A 24800-nucleotide genomic window follows, 5' to 3' on the forward strand; every position below is an offset into this window, starting at 1 on the left:
GACCAGTTAAAAACTCATACTCTATAGTATTAGGTGGGCCTGGCTTCCATTTTTGTAGAATATACACGGAAATTTGTATCATGTGTCTATTGAAGTTTACAAAAAACGCAGAAACCTGAATTCAGTTTATGTTACCTCGATTTATTCCATTTTCCACATGAATCTGCTTGTAAGACGTTTTATAAACATTACAGTTAAGCATAAACATTGATTAAGTTCATAGCATAAATAATTATTACATAGGCAATTATTACATTTGATACAGCGGTTATGGTTCTGGCATAGTATGCACAGTTACCTAGCGCATCTATATCCCCAACTTTGCGTCCACTGGGCGTTTCCTGTATGAGATATGGGGTTCCGTGCTGACTGCGAGCCTGTGACGCACTTCACGTCACGTTTCTGAGAAGATCGAAGAGGATTAATTTTGACAACATGATTTAAAGCAAATTTTCAAGTACTTACTTTTTGTGCAAACATTGAACTTCAAAGTTCACCTGAGCCTCAAAGACTCAATGTGATCCGATTAGGGAAGGCCAGATCCATCTATAATACCTTAACAAAATACAAAAATGAATCTTCGAAGTTTCGTGCCTAACTGTAAGAACGGAGCTCTTCGCAGGTTCACTATACACATAGGTTATAGTTATATTGTAGACTATCTGAAGCAATTCTTGTTGTTTGCGCTTAGGAATTTGGGTTGGGACACTTGTTTCTCTGCCGCCGTATGAAAATACATTACAACTTGTCCTTAGCTTCATTTGAGAGACGCAGATTTATTCTGGGTTACCTTCTTAATTGTGGTAATCAACGGTACCGTTGATTAGCCGACATTACTTGTGGACATACGATGTAATGTTCCCAATCGCTGCTCTAGGTACTTAGTATTTATTAAGCTTAATCATTGTAAATACAGTTACGAGCTGTTTAATCCTCTCAGAGTTGCTTGTAATAATTTAAATGAAGTCTATCACTTGATCACAATTTTTGATTTATTAAAGACTATTAAAACAGTGTTACTCTTAATGCAAAGGATTTTTCCACGTCCCATTTAACTTTGAATCCAAATAGGTTATGAATTTGACAGTAAATTTGGCTCTGCCTTTGTCGGTTGCCATGATTAGCAAATGTGGCTTCACTCGCGTCTAGATTCTGAATTAGTTGTTTGGGAGGGGGTGCACCATTGTAAGCGGCTTGCATGCTTATTTATGTACAAGTAAATCTTAAATTTATATTGTAACTTTATTTGTAATTTGTAGTAATTATGTATACTATCCCAGTACACCACGAAGTGCTAATAAGTCTACTACTCTAGTATTTACCTATCCGTAAATCAAAATAAGTATATATGCTTAAGAGTATTGTAATTCCTAATAACAACAAGATAGTCTCTCATAGTTAAAGAACTCGACAACTGAAATGTAGTTGTTGAGTTTTAAATAAATAAATAAATAAACATTAGAGGCAACGTATCCAGCTAATATAGATAATTCCGAATACAAACTTATCCATCCCAGAAACCGATTCGGGGAAGACTCTTGAGTTGATTATAGGACCAAAAGAAAGAACGCGATAAAGGCTGCACTTGAATCAACCTACGAAATGTATTGTTGACACACAGTTTTCTTATTCAAAGCGATTGCACCTAGATCGAAAAAGTGATAAGAAATTTTGAAGCAAAAGTTTATTCGTTCTTCTTTAATTTTGTATGATAGTTTAACAAATTGCAACAACAAACAAGTTATTATGTATAGCAAATAAGTATCCATTTAAAGTTAACACAAATATTTATCAAAGTCATAAAACCGGTGGCCGGCCTCAAGGCAACGTTTTTCTCAGACACTTCTCCAATATACGTGGTACGCATCTAGAAAATATTTGAATTTCACTTATGGTTCGTCTAATTTTGCTTTGTTTTTGTTCGCGATATTCGAAATTACCCAATAAAGATGTTTTAACATTACTAACCTACAAAAACTGTATTTTTGTCCATCAGTAATATTTACTTGCCTTTTTTTTAGAGATTGGCATGGAGCCAGGTGACACAAAGTCTCATGCTGAGAAAATTGAAATACATAAAGAAAACGTATCTATAAATTTCAATTTAAGTAAAAACAAGGAGTGTAAACATAATAACAAAAAAAAATTCATATTTGCAAAACGATTAGAACAAAGAATCGCTTTTTTTGTAATTTCATTCAAAAACGTCAATCACTCTTTCATTCAAAATGGTATTAATTTATATATTAATTATGTATACGTTTGTGTACTTTTGACATATAGGAAAGGAAAAATTTGCAATCTTTTTAATAATTTTAATTCATTTTTCTCTGAGCAGAACTCTTATATATTATATATATATATAAATACATACAAATGCCCCCAAGATATACACACAGTTCATCATTTACATATTTATACATTCGCATATTTATATCTTTATATGTAATGTTACGGTAAACCTTAGGACATTTGATTTGAATAAAAACGTTTCTTTACTAGTTTTTTTATTATTCTAGTGATTCCACCGTCAGTGATCCTTATCGTAGTTATAAAGATGGGTTGTTGATTCTTGAAACTGCCAAATGATAAGTAGCGCTTTACGCAAAGAAAATCGAACGTCTCTGTCCACAAGAGAATGATCAGAACTTTTTCAATTATTGCTGCCTGGAATAAAATAAAAAAAAATGTTAAAGAGTTATGCTTTTGATGCAATTTAATATCGAATCAAAGGCACAATATTAAAATATATCTTGCACGTCTGTAGATAATTTAATACAATTTCTTACGATTGCTGTTTTTATAAAAGGGCACGCTAAAACTTGTCTGACATGGGCTTGGGGACAGTAAATTTTAGTCAAGTTCAATATAAACAAATAGAAAACAAAATTGCAAGATTAAAAGGATTGAAGGATTTTCATATTATAATTTTATCTATTTTTCAATAAATAGTCAGCGCAGCCTTTTTGATTTACATTACTATACATTGCAAAAAAAATGCATTATTTACCAAATGTTTACCTGTGGTCGCCCTTACGCAGGTTCACAGCATTCCTGATACCTATTGGTGTGTGAGAAATAACATACTACTACGAAAAAAAGGATGACGGTATCATAAATTCATGACAAAAATATTGGGAGTACAAGTACTTAATATTCCTTCCTTCCTTTTGGTTAATATTTTCGAATTTATGAGCAGATGTAGTAATAGCTTTTTTTTATGGGTACGGGCAAGCTAAAAAAAGAAATTTGAATTAATTTTCTAGTTTGCTTCTAGAAAAAAGGAACAAATTTTATACCTTTTTTGAGGGAACTTACGCACTATTCTGTACGGAATCCACAATCACGAGGGTCGTGAAACCACTTCAGTTTTTCGTTTTGAAACCATTGAATTTTGAAACATTGACAGTTAAGTTTTGAAAATTCCATCTTTATATCGGGAAAACTAATAGTGAATAATAAAAAATGGAGGCAGATAAAATTGTAAATTCGTATTTAATCCGTGAAAATAATTATAATATAAATATATTAAAAGATTCAAAAGACATTTTAAAAAAATATATCAGTTTTAATGAAAACAGATCGATTTACCAGCGTACCATCGATCTACCAAGTATTAAAGTAGCACCAAAAGCAATCGTCTCACTGAAAACACGATTATGTCGCGTTTTATTATGGCTTTTCACTGTACAACGAGAAAGCGAGTTTTTCCTTTTTTTAGCTGAAGTGCTTGAAAACAAACTAAAAGCTTCCCTTAATATCGTTTATGAACTTAATCAATGTTACAAAATCTGACATGCCAGTTTGCTTGTAACCAAAACATTAACATTAGAATCGTAATTTGGCAATCTACACAGATCACAATGATTTCACTTTTGCACATTTTTATACGTGTGCAAATTTTCTATCGTAATTTTAAATACAGAAGCAAGTTATTAGTTATTCTTTATATTAACGCAGGGATTACTGGCCTTGGAAATTTGCATAACGGGGAACGGGATGGAATGAAATTTGAAAGTGGCAATGACTTGCGCACAATCACGCCTTTTGTAGCTAGAAAAATGAAATTTCCAAAAACATAGTATGTTATATTTTTGTCGGCAATCTGTAGATAAGATGAAAATTACTGTAGACGTCTCTGAAACGATACGTACCAGTGCTTATGTAGCCTTTTTGGTGTTTTTGTTGCTGTAATATCACATTAATTCCTTAATTAACTGAAATACGCATATTTATATTTAAATTTCCAATATTAATCAATTTCAATAGACGATATATTCCTTTTGGTTGTTATCTCCCAATGATCATTACTGGCTTCTGCAATATGCAACGTAGAATATTATGCATAATAGTGCACTATAGATCATCATACACAACATAACATAACATAACATATATATACATATAACATAACATACTATAGATATGAAGGATTGGAGTGTTTGTCAACACTTTGTAAATGCACGTATAAACTAAGAACCACGTTTGCCAACTTAGTGTTATGCTTATATATGGTTATTCAGCACATGTAGGAGCGGATATAAACCAATTTCATAAAAATCGCCGATGTGTCTTAAGGATTTCAAGACGTAAAACGAAAGCATATTTTCGCTTATTTTTTTTATATAAATTTAAAAAAAAAATTTTTTTTATGTTTTTATATATTTCTATTTCACATATATCTGATAAAACATATTTCTCTCAAATTTTCATACCAATGGAGGTAAGACTTTAGAACAAAAAAGAAGGAAATTGCGACTGCTACTTTATTTAATGGAAACTCTATTTCTGATTTCTACGGCCACGATTTCTCAGAATTGAATGCGTCGATCTGATTGAAATTTTCCACATGATTGCGGAGGACGGAAAGGTTATATTTTCTTTTCCGTTTGCCACTTATTTTCCAGAGCAAAACATGGTGTAGGCTTCAATACGAAACTGTGCGCGTCTGTTGCAGTAAGTAGTTGGTTTTACGAGGCCAGATAAAGCTTCTGACTTACTGGTCCTGAATTTTCAAATCTTTAGAACCAATGTAGTCCCTTGAGGTTGAGAAATAAGGTCTCCTGGACGTAATTTCGCAGTCGGAATGGTGAATGACAAATAGAGCTGGTATTGTTAATAATAGAGATTACATATACCTCATGAGTTTCTTGCCGCAGATTATATATTTTCTCTAATATGTCTACCAACCCAATTTTATTATCTAGAAATGGCCTAAAATATGCTTTTAAAATTTTTTTTATTTATTATTGAAAATATGTTTTCTCAAAAATTAGAAACGGCGTGCAGTTCCCTCGACCGTTTCCTTAAAAATATCATACATATCATATAAGCTTTATGCTTAAATTTCTCTAACCTTCGTAAACTTTTTTGTATACAGTTTTTTTTTTTGGCAAATATGAGTTGAGAACGTTGTTATTATTTTTTGTGTCTACATGTTCAATTTATCTCCTTTATCATGTACATGACTCAGGAGCATGTTAAGCGTAGGTTTTATCATAAATTTTGCAGAAATTTTTGCATTAAAAAGTTGGAAGCATGTCGACAAGTGGGTGTTTAATACCTTTATTATGAAATTTGATGCCAAAAAATGTGTGCGTGACTCAGACTCATGTAAAAATTGTTGGATGTTTTTAGTGGAAAATGCATTTCTATTATACTATTAGGGTAAATACTCTACGACAATCATACCAGTAGCGCCTTACAGTAGACAAACGGAAATAATAACGTCAAAAGCATATTTTTGATTTGAACATTAAAGCAATTTTTGCTCTACAATTGAGTAGATTCACAAAAAAAACGATTGGTTTGCGAAACTAAAAGGGACAAAGTACCATCTTATAGATTTTCTTTCCGTGATTATAAAGAATGAATTTGGTCGTCATTTTACATAATGAAAACAAAAAAAAGGAAAGAAAACCAAGTAGATATTAACAGAGTTTATAATGTTTTAAAAAAATCTAATACAATTTGAAATTAATGCTATGTAAAATTGTAAAAAAATCTTATTGTAGCCTAATCTTATATATTATATAAATTCACTTGATTGCTTTGTAAAATTTTCTTTAAAAATTTTTCTAAATGATAACTCATTTTTCCTCTTTTTTTTGTGTTGTTTCCCTTCTAAAAGGTTTAGATTAAGTTGCGCAATACTATTCATTGCATTAATCTGCATTAGAATGAAAATCAGAGGAAAACTATAGTCTTGTTAAAAGAAGATGTTCCCTTTTAGGAATCTTTATTTTTGGTAATTCAGTATAAATTTTATATATATCATAAATTTTGTTTAAGCACGTTTGTATTGCTGTAGGCTTCATTAATGTTAGGCAACTGGGAATGGGGATTAAGCTGCTTAAAACAGCGTTAGCGTTTTATATAAAATACGCGCGTAAGTGCTTAGTTAAACTTTTTTTTTATTTTGGGTTCACGCACTCAGCTCTTTACTTAAAATTATTTAAAAGTGTGCAATACTATTAGCTCAGTACTTTTGGGAATTTTATTGCGTTTTACTTTACATACAACATATTAATTAATCAACATCTGTTATACATATGTGTGCCTCTCGGATCTTTTCAAATTCCATGAGAGCATTTTATAAAGTGCATATATATATATATATGTTTTTCTCTAAACTAAAAAGTGAAACTGATATTTTTTGAAATTGATTCGAAGAGCGAACTATACTCCTTAAAATGTGGATAAAAACTTATGGTAGAATTCTGCCTGCAAATATCAACACAATTGCCGTTTACTAAGTTGAAAGTAAACCTCATATGTTATTCATATCACATGTTTTCTTTTATGGTCCTAATGACATATGATGTTCCGCTTTTGTATTTCATTATTTTCATATAACGCAATACAAAACTGATATTTGTAAAACTACGGTACGCCTACAGATAAATAATTCTCGCTAGGGAAAAAGTAAAGTCAAATTTTTAATTTCACTTTGCAACAGTTACAGATAAAAAAAAATTGATAACAAAAAAAAAAGTATAAAAGTAGAAACAAGTTTTACTAAAAATGAATAGAAGAATTAAAAGTAAAGTTTTATTTGGAAATTGAAGGTATTTTCATGTGTATTATATACCATATTCTTTGTATACCTAATATGCTGACTTAGTTTAGCTGCAATTATTAAGTATACAATTAAATTTTTTGGATTTTTGGCTTAAAATTGGATAGTTATTAAAAATTATCAACTAAAATAAAGTTTATGCCCAACTTACTTCAACTTTTTCTTATCTCTTGAAGGTTTTTTTTAAATAATAAAATTTGATTCAGTTCATTGGAGGTAAACATCTGCTCTGCACCTATATCTCTATATGGGTCTGTTTACCCATTACATTGAATACGTAGTATCAAGAACTAATGTAAAGGAGTGGGGCGTATTGGAAATTTGTTCTTGTTTTAAATCTATTTATACCTTATACCACTTTCGCTACGTTTTTATTTAATTTATGCATCTGTATGCAATCTCCAAAAGAACTTGATATGGGCCTTACGTTCATTACCAGTCGATTCAACAGGTGATCCTGAGATAGACCCACGGTTTAGTATACCAACTTGTTTGATGGCACGTCTGTCCGTCTATCTGCCTGATGTTCTTCCCTGTATTCAACCTGTACTTAGCAATTTTCGATATATCTACAAAAAGTAATGTGAAAATTATTTGCAATTTTTAACATATTTCGGCAAAAGTCGGTGAAGAATAATATTTTAGTAAGCTAAATGGAAAGTGGAAAATTTCAATCGGATGGAACTATTCATTGAATGTTGTTGTTACATTCCAAAAAAGCGTTTCATCTTTTATGTATCATAATGAAAATTAGTCAAGAAGATCTAGCACGTTGATTAAGGTATTTTAAATTTTGTACTGCGTTGGTGTATTTTCCGAAACTCTCACAAAAAGAAAGTGTTATGGGACCAACTTTGGGTATTCCGCGAGAAAAAGGCAGTGGGATAAATAAGTAAATAAATAAACTGGCATGCGAAATTAATCTTATTGTCAAAAAGTTATAGTTTGTTGACATATAAAGGCTTAGTTTTCATGAGGGCCTTTACGGGGTTTGAGGCTGAGGTACAGAAAGTAGATCTACATGATCCAAATATCGTACGATTGAGTTTTATATGAAACCACTATTGTCGAGTAATTTTCATTGTGAAATATTAAAAGTTAGATCGTTTTGCCGCATAAAGTTCTATCTTTCATAGAAACAATTATATAAGAGGAGTTTCAAAATCTTGGATCGATCCAATTCAAATTTTTCACATCAACTTAACATCCCAACATGCTATCATTATGCAGCTTTTGTTGTTGTTGAATGGAGAGCGGCCATTAAAATGGCCGGATGCAATTGATTACTTTGATAAAAACACTCATTACGATTGGTTTCTGAATTGATCGTTCTAATAAAAGGTGCGTCCGTCTTAAACTCTTCTGGTTGTTATGAACATCCACTACTTAATTTATCTTATTTTACAAATGGAATATAATTAAAAATAAAAAATTGCAATCACGTCATTTAATTTTCTAAACCTCTTATCATGTAGGGGTTTTTCTGAAAGTCGTTTTAAGATTTCTATATCGTAATTTTTATTTCGATTATTGTAAGCGAAGTGCTAGGCTGAGATCGACATTATGTGACTAAAAAGTTTAAACTTATTTATAATGCAAATTTGACAAGAATGCGCGTGAGTGAATTGACGTATAAATTTACTAGGTTCAATTAGATCTACTTTTTGGATAATATAAAACAAATCCAACAAGTCATTTTTGTTTTTGATCATTTTTTAAAATTTTCAATTTTTCTTCGGCCTTGCAGGGCTATACCGTTTCGAACTATTTTAAAATTAAACTAAAATTCTCGAATGTATGTTCCCTAAAACAAAAATCAAATTTATTCAACATAATGGTATAAAAAAAGTTTGGTATCAAGACTTAGCAGATTCATTGAAATTTTTTGTAGAAAAATGATGTTTCATCTTGAGTGATATACTTACTTTTTGACTTATTTTTATTGGTGCGTGCATTGTAACTGTCATATGTTGAGTTCATCGAAGTCACTTTTATTTAATATAAAGCTTAATGTCACTTAGATATCAACTAAGCTTAATAAGCCGAATCATTCATTATACCACAATTAAATCCAAAACCAATGACAAACAAACGGCAACTGGCAACTTAAGCGCAAATTTTACGCTTAACTTTGTGATTTTGTATTCAAGTTCAAAACGCATATCTGACATACAGACAAAAAATTCTCGTTTTGTAATTTCAAAATGTTTCCAATGAGCAAGCAGGAGGAAGAAATACATATAAAAATTATATGCAGTCAATAAAATATCAGTAATGAAAACAATAAGGTCAAGTCGACCTTTATCTTGACAACAATATGTACATATTTTGCTTGAATTAAAAATACAAAAAGTTTTAAATATATTTAAGACTGCAGTAAACGTACCATCAGAAAAAATTTAATAATTACTTTCTTTTAGCAAATACGGATATTAAGACACGTCACAAGGCAGTTACGTTACAAAAATACTCAACACTTATGTATAGAAATTTTTTTGGTGTTCTGCAAATTGTGGGCGGCTCTGTTCACCGATCGGAACATTTTATATTCTACATTAATTACGACACGAAGATATTTCAAGTGGAGAAGCGACTGTAACGCTTTAGCATTTTTTTGGGATGGAACGAGAAGTATTAGAATGATAATTTTCGAAGCATTTGTTATATTGAAGTATTTAAATATTAAAAAAAAAATTGCTTTAAAAAATATTGGAAAATGGCAACGCCGGAACCTTTCTCAGGAGGAATCAATTAACAGGCTCTGAAAGTTTCTTTTCCTTTTCATCTTGGTGAGTGTTGAATGATAAAGTTCAATTCTAGACCAAAAAAAAAAAAATCTTTAAGTTAGTTTTTCGTTAGTGGTCAAACCCAGAGCAATAAATCTGCTCTTGCACGTTCAAGTGTGCGTTTTCATTCCCGTTTCTTGAAGCCTTGAAGACAGAAGTCTTATAACTTTTTACCGCCGTTTACGTAGACCTACCTGGCTACAGAGAATTGTTTATACAGAGTAATTTTTATAAAAATTCATTTCTATATCTTTTGTAAGTGCGTTGAAGTTCCTTTTATTTTGTCAAAAATAATAATGTCCATTCTGATGCGTTTTCTGGTTTGAACGTAGGTAATGAAATAAGCATATATGTTTCGCGTCACAAGTTCTTTTTATTCTATCTCACATTCAAATAAAAAAAATGCCATTTGCATACGGGATCGTCTGTCAATTATTTTTAGAATCTTTTACAAAAACTTTACCATTCCTTTAATAATACATTTCTTTTAATTGATTTGAGGGTTACGCGAACGACACAGTTCGCCAAGAACTAATGGTAACTTTGTCCTTCAAAATTTATTAAAAGCAACGAGAATATTAATTTTGCCACCAACAAAAAAAGATCGAGAGGTAGATGAAGGGATATAATAATTAACATTAATTAAACGTAATAAAATAAATTGCCGAAAACTAACAGATGTGGAAAAAAATTTGAGATGGGATGCTATATACTTGTATTGCGTGGAGAGTTATAATGATTAACAATATGCAATTACTAAAAGGAACATTATAATGACGAAATGATGATATTTCTTGTAATGACGGGTATATTCATTGTAGCCTAATTATTAAATGCTAATTTAAATGTATAATGTTTGTATAGCGAAAAACCAAAAAATTCATAGCAATGCGTTGATGCAAATATATGTGATGACGACTTTAGAGAATAAAGAAAAAGAATAAGAATCCACATATGTTTAAGAGGAATAACCAGTAATCTGAAAACTTTAAATGAAATCTTACAAGAGATAGTAGACCAAAATCTTGTAGAAATGTCTGCTGTCAGTACCTAAAATTTCTGTATACAAAAAATTTCGATCGATAGGCACGCTCTTATTTCATAAAATTGATCTTTTATAATTTTTATGTGTAGACTTGAAGCAGTGGGTATCGAAAATTACTGCCGTTATTATACCGATTACATCTTTCCCAATTGGTTGAACTCTTTTTCATATGGTCATTAAAGCGTCACCTTCGGTGTTGCATCTTTTTTTTCGAAAAGTTTAAAGCATTATTAACTCAGGATTTTATTTGGTGGTATACAAGTAATGCATTTCGTTGCGATTTTCCATTTTACAGGACAACCGAGAACTTCTGCGGAACAAATTGGTCAAATTTTAACACTTCAGCTAAACAAATTCAAATTTTCCTGATAGGAATTATTTTTAACAAATTTTCGAAATTCGCTATGTTAACTAAAAAATTGGTATGGAAAAACATCCAAACTGTTGTCTGTAGCGTGTCCAAATTAGAAAATGTCACTTATATTCACCTATGTTCACCTATATTGCTTGAATCTATATGGAAATATTAGGCGTTTGTAAAAATTTTGATCCCTTTTCCCTTGAGGAAGGCATTTGTTGTTGAAAATTGTTACAGTGTGTATTAATCAAAATCCATTATTTTCTACTATATTTTTAGTAACATAGCAATATCATGTCAGGAGAACTTGTATTGGTTTGGCAGCATTCCCCCCTCCGACCCATTTTCGCTCTTCTTTAACTTTGCGAACCCGCGTGTCTGCCAAGCCATGCTGCACCGATCTGAGCAAGTGCTGATCAAGAGGCGCCGTGTCTGGTGAGTACGCTGGGTTTGGTAGAACTTTCCGTTCGAGCTGCAACATTGTATCCTGGACAAATCTTGCAACAAGTGGCCAAAAAATGATATTTTCAATTAATTCGTGCTGCCACTGTTAAACCGTTGAACCCAAAACCGACGATCGGGATGTGATGGAGCAGCATCGTCTCTGAACGTGTTTGGTAGGCTTCGGAGCAGATTTCTTCAAATAAACTGCAAAAGTAATGAATTTGGAAGAAGAAAAATTTTGAGCGATCCATGATTACGTTCGGCGGACGCTGAATAAATCAATAATATTAAATGGAAAACTGTTATTTTATGTAGAGCAAGGTCGAAACCATCAAATTCAACCGTTATGTATCCTGATATTTTCCATTTCTTTGTCATTTTTACCTATAGGCGCCGCTGATTACAACTTTTGCAAAGCCCTAATACCTGTCGGGTGAACAAAAAATTCAAAGTTTTCTTTAGAAAAAAAAAAACTCCATACACTTCACTATCTTCACTGCCGTTGCTATCACTTGTCTCGTCAATGTCGAATTTCATCTGAACTATTGTTATCACTTCTTTCAAATCTCAAATTTAGAGGTGATTTATTGAAAAAATAATTCAATGTCTCTTTTGAATCGTAAGACGTACCCAAAATTTTAGTCCATTTTTCTATGTAAAAAGGTGCATCTTATAATCTGAAAAATACTTTACGGGTAGCCAATATTGCTTTAGCAAAGAACAAATTCTTTGATGGTTATCCGTGCATATATAATATCAAATATAGTAGTATGTATATAGATATATAATTTACGTTAAGTATGTAAAATACATTTTGCATGTTATGTGAAGTAATGAAGACAGTGAGAGAGAGAGAAACAAAGTACAGTTTACAAAAACGGAACGACGTGGAGGAGATACCACGTTGCTTTTAAAAGAAAAAAAACAACGCAAAATTTCGTATATCTTCAGAAAATTATTTTTATTAGTATTCAAATATTATTCTCCCTCACTGGAAAATACAATCCATGGTTTAGAAAAATAAAAACCGTTATTGAATTTCAAATTTCGTTGATAGTATTTATAGAAATGTTACAAAAATCTTGGATTTTAACCGAGAGTATCTTTTTATACAACAAATCTTTTTTATTAAAAATGATATCATAAATATTGTTTATCATAAATTGATCGGTTGTGTGCGTAAAAATTACATTGCTTTTTTCTTTTGGCTAAAACTGCATTATTTTCAAAGTTTTGCGAAATTGGATAACATTTTATAGAAATTAAAGTATTCCACATAATAATGCAACATAAAGTAATTTTATTAGGTCGAATATATCAATAGTTATTACTTTGTATATTTACATATATATTGTTATGAAATTCGCTTTTATAAGATACACTTCGTATCACTAGATCGTGGATATTTTGATCAAGAAAAATGCACTTCAAAATTCTTTTATTTTACTATTTTGTCTTTCACAACAGTAGGAATATTTATTTATAATTTATTCTGGCCGTACTCTCAACTTCTACGTTCTTGCCAGACTAACTCTACTTTTCGCAAATATTCTATTTATATACAATTTTTCAAGCTTCTTACTATACCTAAATTTATGGTTTTATTTCTAATCCCAGCCTGGTTTTCCTCGAATCGTTTTTATCCGCCTGCACCTGCATGACGTGCCTGCGAATGATCATTTCGTTTTTCCTTCTTTAGGGGATTTATTATTACGAAAATTACTTAGCTGACATTATCTGAATTTGGGATTTTCGTAACACTACTCTCCATTTAATCTTTTTCGTCCCGAACAAAAGTTGTCAGTCTGCTCACGTGCGCTACCTTATTTGTAGTTTCGCCTTTCTGATGTTTTTGGATGTGATAGACTCTATCAGTTATCCTCGTGATAACTTTGTACGGTCCTTCCCAGTTACATTGCAATTTTGTTGAGAATCTGTCACTATGCGATGGCTTATACAGTTGTACCAGGTTTCCGTCAATAAAGCTCGCTTTCCGATCATTTCCGGCCTTTAAATTCTCCCTTACGTTTTGATTGCTGTCTGTAAATCGTTTTGGCCCCCCTTGGTTCTTCAGCTTATGTCTTGCTTGTTTTGATTTACCACATTCCTCACAGATATGAATCCATGCTGCTACTGATTTATGGCATCCTAACCAGTAGAAACTCCGTCTAATCTCCTTTAGAGTTTTCATCACGCCAAAGGGTTCTCCATCTGGACCTTTTTGATGCTTTTCTATGATTTCTTTGGACTTGGCTCTTGGGATCGCCAACAACCTTCTTTTGTGTGAACATTCCTTACTGTACCATATCCGCCACAGACATCCGTCTTCGAAAACTAGGCTCTCCCACTGAGCCCAATACGCTTTTGCTATGGCACTTTCTTTGTCGATTTGTTCACTAGCAACACGTTCACCTTTCTTAGGGGCAATTATTAACTTAAGATCGTTATCGGCAAGTTGCGCATTTCGGACGTCATCCTTGGAGAACTGTACATTTGTCTCTACCTTGCTCCGACGGACTACGATATTTTCTTTAGCATTCTGTTGCTCAGGCATGCGGCTTTCGCGATTGTCTTTAAGGTTTTGAGTTATTACTGTCTTCTCTACATGTTTCTGCCTGCCACAGTCATCCGGCAATTTCCCCGATTTATATCCTTTAATGTGGTATTTACACTGCACGCCTGCTTTACTGTTGGTGTGCAAACTTAATTTCCAGTCCTTCCTCCGAAATTTACATCCACGGGCCTTATGCCCAACTTTGTCCCAATTGTAGCATTTGCGCGCGGTTGCTTTGAGTCTCTTGTTCTTATTCTGCCTCTTTGGGCATCTTGCACATAGCACGTCATCAATGATTGGAGTGTGAAATTTAGGAGCATTGTATTCAATACCAACTTGCTGTATAGACGCTCTTTCTCTTAAGGCGCCGACTTCACTTCGTAAGGGTCCTGGCTCAACTTTCCACCCATTTTTCCTTCTAAGGCTTTCACGTTCGCATCAAATTGACTTATTACTTTAGCAACTTGTTCTTCGAGCGCATGCAGTCTGGCATTAAACTGGCTCAGCGCATTGTCAACCTTTTCTTCCAGCACATTAACTTTGTCTTCGAATTGCTGGTACGTTTCGTCTGTATGTGTTCGCAGAATGCATGGATTTTCCGGGATTTTTAATTCTATCTGTTCCGATCGCTGTTGCATTTGTTGCATTGATTGTGCATCTATTGTGAAAGTTGTTACGTTTGTTGTTGCATTTGCTGTTGCATTTGTTGTTGGTTTTTCTTTATTTTCTCGTCAATTTGTGGTTCCTGTTGTGGTTTCTGTTCCGTTTGTTGTTGCATTTGTTGCGTTTGTTGTTGTATTTGCTGTTGCCATTGTTGTAAAAACTGCATAACGTCTGACAGACTTTCACCATCTTCGCCTTTTTCTTCGCTATGTTTGAGCTGTTCCACTGTTAGATCGTGTAATTTTACCATTTCTCTTCGTTTTCACGATCTCACTTCTGACACCAGTTGTTATGAAATTCGCTTTTATAAGATACAGTCCGTATCACTAGATCGTGGATATTTTGATCAAGAGAAATGCACTTCAAAGTTCTTTTATTTTACTACTTTGTCTTTCACAACAGTAGGAATATTTATTTATAATTTATTTTAATATATATTTATAATTTCATCAGCCTGCAGCTGCATGAGGCGCCTGCAAATGCTCATTTGGTTTTTCCTTCCTTAGGGAATTTATTATTACGAAAATTACTTAGCTGACATTAACTGAATTTGGGATTTTCGTAACAATATCAAACATTTTAAGCTGTTTGCAAAGCCATTCAGTCTACACTACAATAACAGCTCAACAATCCGTCTATGTTTTATGTTTGAGGCAAATCGAAAAAATCGAATTTAAATTTTCAAAAAACGATTCTATATTGGCTTTTCTCTGTTCATTATGAACACATTATACATTTATTAACGCGGAAAATAAAAGCTTGGCGAAACGCGCAAAAATTAGAGGATGCCATGCGTTTTTATAAATTTCGTGACAATATTTGTAAACACAATTTAAGCACAGACAGAAATTAGAAAATGTTTTTTTTTTTATCGCAAATGTATGAATGCGTATGTTTTCTGCATAATCAAACCCTTTATTGCTCTAACAAAGATCAAAGTTTTTTGGAGGTATTTCTCTTTTTCTTTTATTAAGTTTGTAAACTTCACAATTTTTCTTAAAGAAAACGAAAGAAATTGATTGATTGATGTATCGTGAGAAAGCAGTGTGAATACATACATTGTAGAGTTTATAGAAAAATGCCTATGGACAATAGATACCATCTTGCTTTTGAAAGATAACATCAAATATGACGAAATTTGGAATTTTAAGTTTGTTTTCCTCATTCGGCAGGTATTTTAATACAGATTCACGTGACATAAGTAAATATAAGTGCCATTTCCTAGTTTGGCCGCACTAGAGTCTCAAATTGTGTCAACTCCCATTTTTTACCAACATATCAAATTTCAAAAAATTGATAAAAATGGTTTCTACAAGCAGGATTTGAATTTGTTTAGCTTTTTTGAAATGTGTTTTCGTATGGATCAATGCGGTCTTCACAAAAATATTTGACGTATCCCAATCTGAATGAAATAACCTAAATCCAAATCTATTATATCTTAATAATATGGTAGGTGTCTTTGCCGGTAAAATCCAAATTTATCTTCAGACCCCTTTCATAAGCTAAGGCATAGTCTAATATAAACATTTTTTAGCAAGGCAATTTAAAATTAAATACATATGAAAATAGTTTTCTACTGCTACTGCACACACGGTGTGGATAAATGTGCACATATAGTTTTACCGCTTTTCCCTAGTTTTAGTTTTAAGGAAATAATCGATTGGCCTGGTGAGGTATTCACATATATATTGTTACGAAATTCTTTTCTGGGTACGGTTCTTATCACTAGATCGTGGTATTTTTAAGAGAAATATACATGGACGTTTTCACTACAAGACTCTTTTATTTACAAACAATTTGTTCAACGGTAGGACTATTTTCATTTTACTTTGGCAATACTCTCGACTTCTCAACGCTAATATTCTCAAACCTTCTTGCCCGACTGACCCCGCCTTTCGGAAATAGTCTATATACATTTTTACAAGTATATTACTATTACCTAAGTTCATGGCTTCATTTTTAATCCGTTAACTTGCTTTTCCGCTAATGTTGTTCCCCGATGCGCCGCGAATGTGCACGTGGATTTTTCCTCTCCAGGGAACTTATTATTTGAGAAAATCAGTAAGTTGAAATGGGTTGGGTTTTGGAATTTGCGTAACAACATTTATATTTTATAAGGAATATAGTGGCAAGGTTTCTAAATATTATACGAACTGAATGACAAAGTTAGCATATCTCCATTTTCCATTGCTGATCATAAAAAAGACCTCATTCAACTTCTGCATGTTTGCATGTCTAAATTTGGATTTTTATGCTACAAAGGCGATAACAACAACAATCTCCCACATTTATTACGGGTAAATAAAACAAGGCAAGAGAAGACATAACGTGTATCTTGTTCACAAAAACGCTTTGATTTTCATCGGTGACATATTATATTTTATTTCATCATAATATATTTGAAAAATACAATAAATGGTTATCTAAACTGAATGCAATAGTAGAAGATAAAAAAATGTAAAACAACGAAAAAATGATAAGAAATAAGAAAGGAAGGAGCTGACCTCTTTTGATGGGATTCTAAAAATTTCCCCTCCATTTTTTATTTTTAACTTTTCAAACATTAAAAATCAAGAATATTGTTATTATAAACCAGAATTTCTCTTTTTTTAAAAAGGCTTAAAAACAGTGGGTTATGATATGTTTTGTTCATCCTCCGTTTTTATTTTCTTTTTTCTCGATAATGTAAAACAACCACGTTTTGTGCTGTGACTCTATTTGTGCGGATGTTTATATGTTATTTAGCACTTGATTTGTAAAGGTCAATGGCAATGTACCCTTTACTATGTTTTTACACACGTTTACAAAAAAAAGGTAAAAACAATTTTTTTTTTTAATTTTTGTGGTTTTAACTAAGCCATACATACATACATGTTAAGGTTCTATTATGTTAAGGTTATCTGGAAACATTGGTATACATAGTATGTACATGTGTGGAAATACTATTCTATGCATGCACATATATATATGTGTGATGACGTTCATGTGCTAAGCAACAGTTTTGACTTACTATCAAAGTAATTTTATAACATGTTTTATTGTATTTTTAAAGTATTTTTATATTCACAACTGTGAGATTGAATGTATTATACGGGTGGGTGTTTGCTTTGTTGGCCTGGCGCATTTAAAGATTAAAAATAATAGACTGTTAGTGTTAAGGTATTTGTGGTAATATTCGCCTTAGGGTGCTTATATTGAATGGCTATCAACTCAGGCGAAATAATAAAAGTGAAAAACTGGGGAAAAATTGATGTGCCCTGTGCGACATAAGATTTGAGTATCTCTGGATGTTTTAAACCAAACGATAAATATACGCCAAATTGGTCAGAGCACCAGCCGATAGTGACACATAAGTTCAACGCAATCTCGTTTTTCTAAACAAAAATTTGTGCGGGTTTTGCTCGTTAGTTAGTCACAATTTATAACAGATAGAAGTATTAAATTGTCCGCATTTTCTTTACGAAAACCTCTGCTGTTTATGTGTGAAAGCGAGCAAAATCGGCTATGCCCACACAAAATTATAAGCGAATAAATTTTATTTTTCACTTTTTTGAAGTTTTATGCTTATTAATCATAAGATAAACAAGGTAGAATTTTTACATTCTCTCTTACATTCCTCAAATGAAGATGTCTGCCTTAAAATGCGTTAACTAAAAAATAAATATTGTGGACGTCCTGGATTAATTTTTTCTTAATAATACTATCGATATGGGTATCAAATAAAAGGACTTGAAAAGTAAGCCACAGAGTTAATATGTTAATTATTATGCTGGATTAATTTTTTCTTCACAATACTGTTGAGATGGAGGATCACATAAAAGGACTTGGAGAGTACAATGCTAATATTTTGCAAAAAAATTCTGGCAAAGTTCTATTTTAATGGTATTTTTAGCTCTGCAGAAAATTTTAGTTTGTGTCTTTGCTAGTTATATTTAAATATAACTTCACACCCTTTTCTTAATTCTACATTAATTGTTGTGGACGTCAGACTGATGCGAAAAACTACATGCGTTAATTCTAAATTAATTACGATGTATGTCACGGCGTGGAAGACCAATTCTAACAATATCTTTTAGTGAAGTAAAAGGTGAAGGATAGATTTTATCTCATTTACTCTTTTTCAGCAATAAATAAAAGCATCGGTCATGGCGAGATTGGGCTCCAGCCGAATACAACTTTTTTATTTGTTATAATTGGTCTATTGCTCATCTCTTCGTCTTCATCTTAGTTTTAATTGATTGGTAGTGATAACCAACAAAGCTTGAACTTGAAGGTTGATTATTTTTAACTATTAAGAAAACGTATTCTTTTTATTCTATAGGTACTAGGCTTCTTGGCGGGAAGGACTTGCTTTTCGGCAGATGATGACGCTATTAAAAATCAATGGGGAATGGGCGTAAAGACAGACACGGCTTAAATCAAACCACGATTTGGAAAACCATTTCCTGTCGCTGTGACTGGAATGAAAGAAGAGCAATATCACGTTTCTTGAAAGATGATAATAAAATTTGAAAATCCTAAAACGAACTGTAGTTGCTTTCGACTTGACAACTAAGCCAGACTTTTTGATTTTCTAAGAGTGATGGATACTTTATTTGTTGTTAAGTTGGATTTTACTTTAAACTTTTAGTTTTTGTTTTTACAATTCTTTCTGCTAATATTTCTTTTAAATTTTTATGCTAACGATGCGAGTAAGATGATAGATTAGAATAGCTTTTTGTTCAATTCTTAAACGAAACGCAAGAAAATAACAGCATTACGCATTAAATTTGCCTTAATTTATATACGCGATACATCTATTGTTATATTCGCATTATGTCCGTGACTGAATTGAATTTTTCTATATTTATTTATTCTTACTACACACGGTGGGTTATTAACATACATTTGAAAATATTTCTTGTTTTTTTTTTACATTCAACTTACTGAAGTCTTGTATTGTCGTACGCACACATTTGCTTTACACGGAAGATTATTGTTGAGCAGTTTCTTTTAAATAAATTTATACATTTGAAGCAGTTTGCACTTGAGAGAAAAAAGTAAAACTTTCTTCTTTTTATATGAATTTATTGCTTTTTAAATTTTTTTTGCTTGCTTTTTATATTAGCAATATTGGAATTTTTCAGCACTTCTATACCTTCTTGTGGATTTGGTACTTTCGATGGTGTTAGGTGAGACATATAAATCAGTTTAAACCTATTCTTAATCACTGCACACATACCAAGGCTGTAAATAGATATCAAAGTGTATCAACTTATTCTGCTCTACAGAAGATAAAACAGACCAACATTTGTTTCGGTCCCTGCATAACTTTCTTAAACGATATAACGTTGACTTCAAAGGACGTGTACGAATTCACGTGGTTCAGTTATTCGCCCAGAAGTTTCTCAAATTTTTCAACAAAAGCCAGAAAAATAGGAAAAGCCTTTCGATATGAAACATGAATGAAATATACTTGTAACAAAAAAGTATATTTAAAATGTAAAAAGAAGAATGTTTCAATTGTCACGCGACGAAAGTCGCTCAAAGCGAACAAAATGTAGCCTCACTAACTGTAACTTACAAACTCACAGTCCGAATGTGATGAAATGTTCACACATTTCGTTGAAAGGCTGACACTATCGAGAGTCTCTCAATACTATTGCCATATATTTTTCAGATAGGAGACTTATTGAATGATGCTATATTTGTTTTGTCTTCATTTTCTTTTAGGGAACATTTCCACTTGAATGCGTGCTTGTGACTTTTCACTTACATAAAGTCCCTTGTTTACGTGCTAGGACTGAATGGTATTTTATCGTTGGAAACGCCTAAAAATATACTTTAACTTTGTTGGTATTTTCTCATCCATTAGCATTCTCACTTTTACTAACAAGGACATTAGAGAAAAGTTTAGTTTCAAAACTTTTCATTTTGTTTACCTTCAATATCATCGAACGTAAGCAATAGCAATTGTGTAGTAAACTTAAACTGGTAAATGGTAACAGGAATAGAGAAAAGTAAGTCACTAAGAAGCATTTCCTGTAAATCTATTATAATGAAAATAATAAAGCGTAAAAAGGAGAATGTATTTAAATGCTTTGTTTTAAAAAACGTAAAAATCACGTCTTGAACGCAACTAGAAAGTTCTTAAAAAAGGATTTGTTGTTTTTTTAGAAACTATAACATAAGAAGATTGCTTTCAATTATATGGAGTGTAAATAATGCTCGAAATAAGCAAAACAATAAATTTTATTGTAGTATATTACACCCAACAATATTATCGTAAAAGGAAGTGGCTGCTTAAGCTAAAACTGATAGTTAGTTGTGTTGCCTTTTAACCTAATTAGTCTCTACAGCTCTCCCAGTAAAAATCACAAGTTGTTAAACATTTTAACTTCTTCTAACTTCTTACTCTCGCAATTGACCATGTTGACGCACTGACGACGTTATTTTAAGGGTGCGGTTTTGTAGGAATTGAAGAGTTACTCTCACCACATAAAAGTAGTTTAACGCGACTTTTACAGAGGAAGCAGAAAGTGTATGGCTTTTCATAAAAACGTTGTGTATGGAATGTATGGGTAGATTAAAAGCGGAAAGGAAAACATAACCAAATGGAAATGAAAGTTCTATAATATTTTTTCATAAACTTTCTCAATATGTTTAAAAAGGAAATTTAATAATATTATCTTACCTCAAGTATAAAAGAGAAATAGGAAACAAGCATTGATTTTTACTATAAAACAGAAAGTGAATTGAAAACAAGAAACTAAGGAGATGAGAGATCTTTTATACCAACCAACAAGTCAAAAAACTGAAAAATAAATGAAATTTCATTAACCTATAAAACCCTGGATGGTCGTGACCGAACTTTCCATCTTTGCACTGATACTGTAGGGTTACCCAAACAATACACATGAACATTTTTAAGTTTGCGTTTGCCATCATTTATGAGTGAAATGAGGAAGAAACGGAGAGACGAGTAGAGGGATTGATACACATGCTTCGATTGGTTAAGAATTTCATTATGGTCATGAATATAAATGACTTCATCTGATCTCTGAAATTTCCTGAATGAAAAGGAAAATCCCTAAATATATATATTAATATATATACGTACATACATGCATATACGCTGTTATTTGCAGTCAAGAAGTGGTAGAATTAGAAATATTTAATTTGTGCATCGTTTGTCTTTTGATGAAATAAACTTTTTGTTTATCCAAAAATTTTTGAAGTAAATGGGTTATAAGCTGTAAAAATAGAGCAAACAAAAATTGTTTGTTTTGTTTTCAATAAAAAAACTGTAAAATTATGTGTCGAAACAAATTATTACTTAAGTACTAATACTACTTAAGTACTAGTACTACTGATGCTGTTTATTTTTAGCAAAGTCAACAAAAGAAGCACATTAATATTAATCAAAACTTCTACAACCAAAACACTTTTGCTAGGAAACTTTTATACCTTGAAAACTATTCTTGATATATTTTTGGAGCAAAAAGTAACAACAAATTAACTTTTTACAGTTTCAAAAACCTATTAAAGGAAAATGATTACAATATTCCAAAAAGCACTTTTGGATACATATCGTAAAATCCCTTGTTGAAATGTGCTACCGGTACTATTGTATGCCTAAAATACATTTCTCTTCGTTAATATCATTTCCAACGGATGGAATTCACATTCTTCCGAAAAAATGGTAGTATTACTAGCCAGCGATGGACAACACTTTAAATAAAATATTATTTATTATTACCGTTAAAACTCCAAGGAGAAATATGTCCACACTCTTAATGTGCACAATTACAATTATAATTAATTAATTTTGCTTATTTTCTGGACGTCATCTGTTGCTGAAAAGACCAGTACGGCAAAAGCTAAGATGAAAAATTGAAATATAAGAAAGCTAAACGTAACACCTTGACGAGCAGAGTTCAAAACGCCATATGAATTGAAGACTTAGTAACAGTTTTAGGAAAAATTTCATGACAAAAAGTAGTAAAAAGTAGTAGTAGTTGTAAATCTACCTACACGTCCTCGTACGCAAATATTATAACTTGAAATCGATGAAAGATATTTATCTAAAACTTTGTGCAGAGCCAAGATGCTAAAATTAATAAAATTCTTTATATTGTTACTAGATTCGCTTTTCGCAGATACGGTTCGTATCACTGGATCGTGGATATTCTTCTTAAGAAAAACAGACTTGCATGTTTTCACTACTAGATTGTTCTATTTACAACCAATTTGTTTAAGAATAAAACTACTTACATTTTACTTTGGCAGTACCCTTGACTTCTCAACTCTAATATCCCTTTGCGACTCAAATGCTCTTGTCGGACTGACTCTGCCTTTCGCAAATAATTTATTTATACACATTTTTACAAGCATATTACTATTACCGATGTTCATGGCTTCATGTTGCCTTTCCGCTAATTGTTTTCCTCGGCCGGCAGCTGCATCACGTGCCGCGAATATGCGTTTGGGTTTTTCCTCTCTAGGGAATTAATTTTTTCTTTTAGGAAAATTAATTAGACCGTAAATAGAATTCATTCCTTTAATTTAATCTTTTTGATTTGGAACTTTCTTCTTGCAATTCTCTTGACAAACAAGGTTGCATAGTAAAACTCATTTTCTATTCTACCATAAAATATGTTGCGATTTTATATTACGATGGATGATCTTAGTTATATGCACTTATCATTTTTCTAACATAGTTTTATTATACTTGAAGCTAAATAACTTTTTTCCTTGAACTTAATTATCATTCTTGTTTCATTCTTTACAGTGCAATAGCAGCATGTTTGAAGAGTATGTAAATTTTTAAAACAAAAACCATGCTGGCAGCACAGTTGAAACAAATCCAAACCTTCAACTTATCATAATAAAGAATGTTTTCGTTATAAAACTCAGCAACCACAAGACGAAAAGTATATTTTCCAGTAAACTTGATTACCAGCAAAAGTTTACCAAGTGCTGCGTATCTTCCATTCGACATCCATAGAGAAAATAAAAGTCCATCCTAAGAAAACTTTATAGACAAACGACAAATATCTGTAGTTTGTCTTCACAACATTGGAAAAGGGCCTGAGTGCCCTCGGTTATGGCCTTTATGATGAAAAAGAAAAAATATCGTTTTAATGTGGAAGTACAATTACAAGATTTGGATAATGTAGCCTTAGTGAATGAGGTGCTTTTTGCTAAAATCAGACTTTTGGATGGCGGTTCATTTCAAGAATATAGCAGCAGGTAACTCAAAAAACCCGTTTTTTTGGAATGGTTTGTTTTTAAAATTAAATTTTTTTAATATTAATAGGAAGGAGGTACGCAACCACCGTGTAGAATGGAATCGGAATTTTACGTTTCCCTGCAAAATGTCGGCCAATGCGTCGACAGGAGTTTTGGATCCCTGCTATTTGCGCATTTCCATACGTAAAGAGATGAAAGGTGGACGTAGTTATTATAAATTAGGTTTTATTGATTTGAATCTTGCCGAATATGCGGGTGCTGGCTTAATCTCACGCCGTTGTTTGCTTGAAGGGTACGATGCCAGGCATCGTTTAGACAATTCCATGCTAACAGTATCCATTAAAATGCATATGCTTAGTGGCGACATTTTATTTAAAGCGTACGTGTTTTGCAAAATTCTCCAAATATATTCTGTAAACTAAAATTTTCCAATTAATTCCAGTCCCACACCAAATTTAAAAAGTAAACAAAAACCTTCCACGGAAGATTTGGCTGCAATAAGCACGGAGGTTAAAAATATAGCGTCGGCTGTGGTTTCTGTTTCATTACCCACCGCTGGCAGTTCTTCGGTTATTAGTAGTAACATTATGGGAGGGCGACCTATTTCTAGCATCAGAGATGAAGGTGATTAAAATATTAAA

At 32.1% G+C, this 24800-nt stretch overlaps 1 protein-coding gene across 9 annotated transcripts in view; it reads left to right on the plus strand.

Moving 5' to 3' along the window:
* The window catches only part of LOC119640584 (protein FAM102A), a 105426-nt gene that overhangs the window by 60585 nt on the left and 20041 nt on the right, over positions 1-24800 (plus strand). For all 9 annotated transcript variants that reach the window (XM_038038725.1, XM_038038722.1, XM_038038729.1 and 6 more), the window contains 3 exons: positions 23699-24159; positions 24227-24538; positions 24602-24783. In XM_038038725.1, coding sequence (XP_037894653.1) covers positions 24014-24159; positions 24227-24538; positions 24602-24783 — 640 coding nt within the window. In that variant the 5' untranslated portion in view covers positions 23699-24013. The remainder of the gene's footprint in view (positions 1-23698; positions 24160-24226; positions 24539-24601; positions 24784-24800) is intronic.

This window comes from Glossina fuscipes, unplaced genomic scaffold (assembly GCF_014805625.2).
Source record: "Glossina fuscipes isolate IAEA_lab_2018 unplaced genomic scaffold, Yale_Gfus_2 121, whole genome shotgun sequence".
Classification (NCBI taxonomy): domain Eukaryota; kingdom Metazoa; phylum Arthropoda; class Insecta; order Diptera; family Glossinidae; genus Glossina; species Glossina fuscipes.